Source organism: Pinus tabuliformis, chromosome 3_1 (genome assembly GCF_031772625.1).
Source record: "Pinus tabuliformis cultivar Carrire ecotype Pingquan chromosome 3_1, CPIR1, whole genome shotgun sequence".
NCBI classification, from domain to species: domain Eukaryota; kingdom Viridiplantae; phylum Streptophyta; class Pinopsida; order Pinales; family Pinaceae; genus Pinus; species Pinus tabuliformis.
Genome location: NC_142301.1, coordinates 382620620 through 382630268, shown reverse-complemented (window position 1 = coordinate 382630268; position 9649 = coordinate 382620620). Strand labels below are relative to the sequence as shown.

At 41.7% G+C, this 9649-nt stretch overlaps 1 protein-coding gene across 1 annotated transcript; it reads right to left on the bottom strand.

Moving 5' to 3' along the window:
- Positions 1 to 242: 242 nt before the first annotated feature.
- Positions 243 to 1391, bottom strand: LOC149187327 (F-box/kelch-repeat protein At1g80440-like). Its single transcript, XM_089409624.1, has one exon. It carries the CDS (start codon positions 1389 to 1391, stop codon positions 243 to 245), a length of 1149 nt encoding a protein of 382 aa, XP_089265750.1.
- Between the last annotated feature and the right edge of the window lie 8258 nt (positions 1392 to 9649).

Sequence of the window (9649 nt, the reverse complement as noted above, 5' to 3'; positions counted from 1 at the left end):
TGTTAAATTTGTGAAATTGTAATTTCAAATGCCATAAAACTCTACAATTTTAAAAACCAATTAACATTGATCAATAGGATCCACATGCAATAGAATGTCTAACTACATCCAAGAATATCATATTATTTTCTGATGCAGGAACACCAGATTACAGGAATGTAAAATCTCTTACCCATGTTCGCGCATGCATTCATTTCACTGTGTTCAACGCGCAATATGGTAATTATCACTATTATTTAACTTTAAATCTCAAAAGAAACCGCGGACTGAATACACTGAACATACTCCACATGAGATTTTTCTAGTTTCTCAGTGGCAGTCCACATTCCAGTGGTTTCCGCTGGAGCAATTGCTGCACTTGTCGTAGGCGGAGGCTCAAACAGATAGAAAACCTGACCATTACTCTCAGCATAACCGCAAACAAAAATCTTGTCACGCCACGTTACACAACATGAAATCCTTGTAAGGGTTTCTGGAAGAGAACCTACTGCCCTCCAAACGTTTTCGTTGGAGTCATATTCCATCACTCCTTGCTGCTTCTGGAACGAGTACAAGCGCCCAGAAGAAGCAGCGACCACACAACACTGTGGGCCTTGCCCTTCCCCGACAGTCCACATATTTTCCAGCGTTGTCCATGCCGCTGTTTCTGGATCATAAACTTCTGCACCCCGCTTGAATCGATCGCTCAACTCACTATTATAATTGCTAATAACGAAAAATTTGCCGTCGATGAAAGCACCATAGCATTCATCCCGTTCTTCACGCATCTCAGGAAGAATCTTCCATTCGTCTTCAAACACATTGTAAACAGCTGCAGATCGCAGGAATTCTTCGTCGTCATCGTGTCCACCTGCAACGTAAAGGAGTCCCTCAGGTGATACCGAGAAAGCACCGGAGATTCGAATCTCCGGCATGTCTGCGCCACGGCTCCACTTTCCAGATGAGAAGTCATAGATGAAAACGGTATTGAGTGCCTCTGCTAGGTAGAGGTCGGATGGATTCCATCCGCCCATCAAAACCAGCTTTCGATCGACACAAACACAGTCACAGAAGAGTGGAATCCCATTGTGAGAACCGGGGAAATAGGGAAGGGGAGGAAGCGTTTCCCAGGTGCCTCGCAAAGGGTCAAACACAGACACCACAAATTCTAGATCATCATCAGGGTAAGCAGGATATTCCCGGAGTTCCACTAAACATATACAATGCTGCGAAGTCCCAAACTTTTTTCTGTCTTCGTAAAACTCGGGGTGGTTCACAGCGGCCTCCCAGCTTTTGCAAACAGCTCTGAGGGTTGCATGACAGTCGTAAGGCACTCTTAGCAGACAATGTCGACCTATTTCCCAGCAAAACCCTCCATAATCAGATGCACTACAGCTAGCGAAACCCTCCATAATCAGATGCACTACAGCTAGCGAAACACGGTCTGATACTGTTGGTGTTCGAAAATTTGATTTGATGAACAAATTATTTGGTTTGATTCGATTCGTTAGGAGAATAAGTCAATGTTTACGCTCCAAGGCGATTGAATATGAAGTTGGCAGATACAGACAGTTTGAAAAACCTGCAAAGGCAAGCACAAAGACGAATACGTTTTGAACGAACTGAATACGTTTACGTTTACGTTCCAAGACTGTTTGTAAAATCTGCAAAGCCAAGCACAAGACGGACACCTAATATCACAGCAAACAGACAAACCAAAGACTCATCTACCAGAATTACACTCTTCTTACCTGGAAAGGTTAAACAGAACCCCCTGCTCGATGCCGCGCCAGGCCGGATCGAACCCAACTGATAACCACAACCCAGAGAGATGGAACGAAGTAAGGCGCCACAGAATGTGAATGCGGTCGACAGAAATATGAAGGAAAACTCAAGTCAATAACAGAGATCGCATAAATGAGGCACCGCATTTAAGTAATGAAAAATGGACCAATTGGCTTTCGATTGTCACGCTGTGTTTCGCAATTTGTGCAACGGAAACCCTAATGGCGTGGTGAACAAATCATCGATTGGTTCCTTGTGCGGTAGGTAGAATTCGAGAAAGATCCAGCAATAAATAACTTTAAGATGGGCACTACATACCAGTGAGCCAACTGGAGAACTAGGAAAAAACTAATAGCTATGATTTTGCGAAATAAATTTATAAACACCTGTAACATTTTATATTTAATTTCGTATAATAATAGTCAATTTTAAAATTTCAATCAATAAATAATTTTGAGTTGAATGAAAATTATATATAGAAGCAAAGTTAATATTAATAATCTATCAAAATGATGTATTTAATATGACATGTAATTGAGGTAGTTCTGTGTAATGGTGTATTATTCTTAAGAATATTGGAACTTGACTATATTTTATATGTAAAATAAGAAGATCAACACGGCAAATACTTTTTTTGGCAATAAAATATACTCATGTTATTCTCAAGGATATTGGAATGTGTGTAATTTGAATATTGGAGATTACAAGGTTAACACTACTAAGCAAATGCCTTTTCAAGTTCTTCTCGAGAATATTGGAATGTGTGCAACTAAATATGGAGGCTAGTATGATCAACACTACTTACTAAGCACATTGTCCAACAATGAAATTGGCATGCATTGTTATCAAAAACATTGGAATGGGTGCAAACTCAATGGACAAGGTCAACAACACCAAGCAAACACCTTTTTGGCGATGAAATTGACATGCTTTATTTTCAAGAACATTGGAATGTGTGGAAACTCAATATGGAAAATATCAAGGTCAATACAATGATATTCTCTTGCATCATTGTTAAGAATATGAGAATGATTGCAAATTCGATATGGAAGATAGTCCTGTTAACACCATTAAGAAAGCAACTTTTCTAACAATGAAATTACCAAAAGTAAGCAAGACATGCATGGCACAATTTCAATAACTATGGAATGAGTGCAAACTCAATATGGGAGATAGCATAGTCAAAACCACCAAGCAAGTATTTTTTATTGAAATTGACATGAATATGCAAACTCAATATGGAGGATAGCAAGGTCTACATCACCAAGTATCTTTTCTAAGAAATGTATGCCCATGCAATCTCAAAAACGTTAGAATTGATAAAAACTCAATATGGAGGATAGAAAGGCCAACACCACTAAGCCAACACCTTTTACAACAATGAAATAGATAGAAGTAAGCAAGAAATGCATGACACAATCTCAACAACTTCGAAATGGGTGCAAACATAATATGGAGAATAGCAATGGCAACGCCACCAAGAAAATACTTTTTCTAAGAGATGCATGGCACAACCTCAATAACATTGGAATGGGTTCAAACTCAATCTCAACAACTTATAAATGGGTGCAAACATAATATGGAGAATAGCAAGGGAAACACCACTAAGAAAATATTTTTTCTAAGAGATGCATGGCACAACCTCAATAAATTTGGAAAGGGTCCAAACTCAATAGAGGACAATGAGCTTCCCTTTGTGAATTTCAGGCAATATGAAAGACTATGGAAATCTCCACCCTCAAGTTGACAAAAGTAATCAAGACCAACAAGAAAATCATTGCCCCAATGATAAGGTCGACAATAACAAAAATACATTTTTTTAAGCTATGAGAAGAAAGCTATATAAACAAGGTCAACATCAACATGATGTAGATTTTTCAATTATGGAAATTTGTTATAAAACTAAACATAATATTGATTATGTGAAGTTATCAAGGTATAATCTTATATGCATACATTGCTCTCATCTCAAAATTGATGTTGTGTATTTCAATGTCAGGGTTGATCCAGGCTGATATTGGTGGTCATCCGCCAATTCCGCTTGGACCCCCACCATTGCTTCTTTCAGTTTTTGAGTTTCCATAATTGTAGCATAGTTTACTATTTTTAACAATTTTTCGGGTCCTAAACTTCTAGAGCCATTTTGAGGCCCTAAACGACGCTTTTTTGGAAATCTACGGGCAACGATTTTTTGTCCAAAATTGTCTTTTTTGTTGTAGTCCTCTAAGAGATCTTTCCAACGGCCTATCATGCACATCAAACGGAGATAATATGACCAAGTCATGATCCCCGGAAGTCCCATAAACTCTTGGTGTTACATCTCCTCAGGTTAGGGTTTTGGTTGTTTAGGGTTTTCTCTTATTGTTCAATAATAAAAAGGCCCTTGAGCCTCATTGTAGTTCAGTTCAGAGGCATGTAGCTGCCACATCTCTTCTCAGAGATAAGCTACCATCGCCCTAGCTGGTGTATTTCCATTTCTGTTTGTAAGCATATTTTAGTATTTTACGTTAATGAAATGAAGCATTATTTCCACTACATCTCTCTGTTTATGGTTATCTTTGTTATTTGTTCCGTTCTTGTTTAAATCCGGATCAGTGGTATCAGAGCAATCTTTTTTTTTCTCTGTTTTTCTTTGCATGTCCCGATCGAGGTCGGGATATAAGGAGTTAGGGCTTGAACTAGTCGAACCTTTGCAAGACCAGCCTCGCAAATCCCGACGGCCTCCCATGGTAGATGAAGAGAAATATGAGGGGGTAGGAGATCTTACCAAAATCTTGCTTGAAGAAGCCCTTGAGCGACAAAGGAACGCGATGATGGACAACTTTGCCCATATCCTTCAGCAACCATCCAAGGGTGACGCATCGGCTTCCAATAGCTACTCTAGAAACACCCCACTATTTAAGGTACACGTTAATTTTGAAATCCTCATATTCGAGGGTCAAATAGACATAGATGCTCTCGATAAACGGTTAAATATGCTAGAGGGTTATTTTCTGTTCATGATTTTTTTAGTCGGGAAAGGATTATTTTTGCTCTTCTCAAAGTAGCTCCTCATGTCAAGGATTGGTGGGAAACCTACTGTGAGAAGAAGGATGAATGTACAGGCTCACTATTTTCAGCCGCACCCACTTGGAATTCATTCCGGGATACCATCAAGGAGTAGTACTACCCTATTGGAAGCTATGAGGATCAATACATAAAGTGGACCACGCTGCGACAGAGAAGGGACCAAGATGTGCTGAAGTTTACCAATATTTTCCATACGCTTCACACAAAGTTGGGTATCAAGGATTCAAAGCATCATTTGGTACTCAAATAATGTGGCTACTTGCATAAGTACATCTAGGAAGAACTAGAATTCTTGAACATTTCCTCACTCAGCAAGACATACCAAGGAAGAGCAAAAGTTTAAACAGAATAAGCAAGACCTTGGATCTACGAATTTGAAGCAAGGGAAAGGTGCCCCCAAACCATAGAACAAAGAACAAAGCCAAGGCGAGGCAACCCAAGACAACCTACCAAAGCTGCAAGAAAATAATAGCGTCGCGAAGCCAAAAAAGGACATGGGAAAGTGGTGTGAGTTCCATAAGAGCTCCACTCACAACATAAGTGAGTGTCGGGCCAATCAATCACTAGTGGCTGAGCTAAAGGTTTCAAAATTAGATGCATGTTTCGACTCTGAGTCAGAACCCGACAAGGGGAATGACAAAGCGAACCAGATTATCGATGTGGATCCCAACGCCACCGTTGCCACCATGAATATCCAGAAGGAGGAACCCAAAGATCCAGAGGAGAAGGAGCGTCTCTTCCACTCCCAGATGTGGGTAAAGGGTTCCCCACTATAGTTCATTGTCGATAGCGGGAGCCAAAAGAACCTCATTTTGGTTGAGGTCGTGAAGTGGCTGGGCTTACTGACCACAACACATCCACAACTGTACACCATCAGGTGGCTTCACCAAGGACGGGATCTTCGCGTGAGCCAGTACTGTCACCTTCCATACAACATCAAGCCCTTCAAAGATGAGGTATTGCATGGAATTTCTCTCCTTGAAGTTTGTGATGTATTATTAGGACAACCATACTTGTGGAAGCAACATGTTGTGTATGAATTAAGGCCCCGTGTTGTTATGGTTACTTTGGGAAATAAGTTATACAGGGTACCAGAGGTAGAACCGCCTACTGCCATCTCTTTGGTTACTGCAAAAAAATGTAGTAAGCTCATTTCCAAAACTTGGAAATTTGTTTTCCTGATGATACACCCCCAAGGAAAGAAGAAGACGGTGGCCATGACCTCCAGACAGAGCCCCTTCACACGACAACTACAGATGGACAAGGTCGAGGAAGAGTATGAGGACATATTCCCCTCCCCCGCAAGGGCTCCTCTGCACTGTCAGGTCAAGCACTCCATCGCTCTGACCCCACGTGCACCGCTGCCCAATGGACCAATCTATCGGCGCTCTGTTCTGGAGAACGATGAAATCAAGAGGCGGATTCAGGAGCTGCTACGTAAAGGTCACATCCATCCGAGTTCATCACCCTGTGGGAGCCCAATTGTGTTCTTACAGAAGAAGGATGGGACTTGGAGACTCTGTATTGACTATCAAGTGTTGAACAAGATCACTGTCCGTAATGGGTACCCGATCCCACGGATTGATGACCTCCTGGACCAACTGAAGGGGGAAAAATATTTCAGCGAGATCAATTTGAAGTCAGGATATCACCAGGTACCAATCAAACCCTCTGATGTGTGGAAGACTGCCTTCAAATCCAAGGATGGCCTTTTCGAATGGTTGTTTATGCCTTTCGGATTGACAAATGCTGCTGCAACCTTCATGAGGCTAATGGATGACATCTTGCAACCATTCACTAACTCATTTGTAGTGGTATACTTGGATGACATCCTCATCTTCAGCCAAAGTTGGGAAGAGCACCTCCACCACATCCGACAAGTTCTCCAAACACTGCGACAACACAAGCTATGTGCCAATTTGGAGAAATGCACTTTTTGCGTGACCCAGGTTCAGTATCTGGGATACATTATTGATGAACAGGGGGAGCATGTGGATCAAACTGAGATCCAAGTCATTCAAGATTGGTCATCTCTAACCACTTTGACAGAACTTCGCAGCATTCTAGGTCTTGCAAACTTCTACTGCAGGTTCGTGTTGGGATTTTCTCATGTTAATTGGCCCTTGAGTCAAGTCACCAAGGGAGGAGAAAAACAAAAATTCTTTTGGTCTAAATCTCAACAGAAGACATTCACAGAGTTGAAAGATCGCCTCTGCTTGGCACCAGTGCTCGCATTACTAGACTTGCAACAACCATTTGAAGTCGAGATAGATGCCTTTGACAATGCTATTGGGGTAGTCCTTCCTCAACACGGGCATCCAGTGACATATCGCAGTGAGACACTTTCAGACACAATCCGGAAGTATCCCACTTATGACAAAGAGATGTATTCCATTGTGCAGGCCTGCCGAAAATGGAAGCATTACATTTTGGGGAAGGAAACAATCATCCACACAGACTACTTACCCTTGCAATTCATACAGACCCAAAGGAAATTGCAGAATGATCACCATCAAAAGTGGTCCACATACCTGTAACATTTCCATTTAAATATCAAGTATAAGAAGGGAAACACCAATAATGTTGCAGATTGCCTCAGTCGACCACCGATCATGGCATTAACCACCGTGCTCAACTCTTATGGGAACAAGACTTCTAATTGGCCACTTCTCTACAAAAGCGACCTGCAATTCGGCCACACATACCAGACACTCTTGGAGGTTCAGCATGTTCCATATTTTCACCTCTAGGATGCCTTGTTATGCCACCTGGGTCACCTTTGTATTCCTTCAAGCAAGCGTGCCAAGATGATTTGGGAATCACACTACAGTCAGGCTACTGGGCATTTCCGGATCGAGAAAATGGTGGCAATACTGCAGAAGTATTCCTATTGGTCGAATCTTTGACAGGATGTCGAGAAGTACATTAGATCATGCACTGCCAGCGCCATTGCCAAACCAACCATCAAGAAGCAAGGCCCCTATACCCCGCTACCTACCCTTATTCGACCTTGGGAATGCATCTCCATGGATTACATGTCAAGCCTTCCTTCCACTAAGCATGGAAACAACTGTGTTTTTGTGGTCGTCGACAGGTTCTCGAAGATGGCCATTATGGTGGCTTGCAAGAAGAATATCGCAGCCGAAGCTACTGCTAAACTCTTCTTTGAACGAGTGTGGGTACACTTTCAGATCCCACAGTCTATTATCTCAGATCGAGACAACATGTTCCTTACTACATTTTGGTCCAGTCTTTGGTCGATGTTGGACACCAAACTCACTACGTGCACAACATTCCATCCTCAAATTGATGACTAGACAGAGGTTGTCAATAAGATGATCATACACATTCTGCGATGTACAACTCAAAGCATCCATGAACATGGGACAAGAGCCTCTCCTATGTTCAGCATAGCTACAAACAGGCTCTCCACAGCTCAACTGGCCACAACCCTTTTTAGGTGGGCTTGGGATTCCAACCACTATGTCCCATTGATGTGGCCATGCCATTTGCGACTACTCACGTAGATTCGGCTCATGTCTAGTTCGAAAGAACTAAGGCAAACAACTTCATTGAGCACATCCAATATATTCACCATTAGGTCCATGACATTCTAGAGAAATCAAATGCCAAGTACAAGCAGCAACATGATCAACATCGGGTGCCACAAAAGTTTCAGGTGGGCGACAAAGTCTAGTTGCATTTGCAAAAGGAATGCCTTACCAGAGCCTATAAGAAACTCATACCACTCTGATATGGTCCTTACACCATTACCAAGGCTATGGGAGACAATGCGTTTGAGCTCAGCATTCCCCCATTCCTACACCTACAACCAGTGTTCAATGTGGACCGCCTTCAGCCGTACTTTCCACCATTACTAGACACATCTGACATTGTAGAACAACTCACACCCATAGAGTTAAATCCAGATTGCATGGAACAAGCTGCAATTGATCGGATCATGGACACACAGATCAAGCACACTCGCCAGTAGAATATCCAACTGTATTGAGTTTTCGAAGGAGGCCAACTCCTTCACCAAGGCAAGTGGCTCACCAGGGACCAAGTTCAGCAGAAGTTTCCTCATCTCATGGAGGAACTCAACGCAATGGGGACCATTTCTTCCTAAGGGGGGAGGAATGATCCAGGTGGATATTGGTGGCTACCCACAAATTCCACTTGGAACCCCACCATTGCTTCTTTCAGTTTTTGAGCTTCATTAATTGTAGCATGATTTACTATTTTTAGCATTTTTTGGGCTCCTAAACTTCCAGAGCCGTTTTGAGGCCCTAAACAACGTTTTTTGGAAATCCATTGCCAACAATTGTCTGCCTCAAATTTTCTTCTTTTTTTTTTCGTAGTCCTCGGAGAGATCTCTCCAATGGGCTATCATGTGCGTCAAACGGAGATAATATGACCAAGTCACGACCCCAGGAAGTTGGCTGTCCAACTCACCCCAACGGGGTCCATAAACTCTTGTTGTTACATCTCCTCGGGTTAGGGCTTTGGTTGTTTAGGGTATGCTCTTATTTTTCAATAATGAAAATTCCCTTGAGCCTCATTGTAGTTCAATTTAGAGGCATGTAGCTGCCACATCCCTTCTCATAGATAAGCTACCATCACCCTAGCTGGTGTATTTCCATTTCTATTTGTAAGCATATTTTAGTATTTTACATTAATGAAATGAAGTATTATTTCCATTGGATCTCTGTGTTTATGATTATCTCTGTAATCTGGTGCATTCCTATTTAAATCCAGATCAATGGTACTTGTAAATTCTAGGACATGTAAGAAATAATAAATAAAAAAATTACTA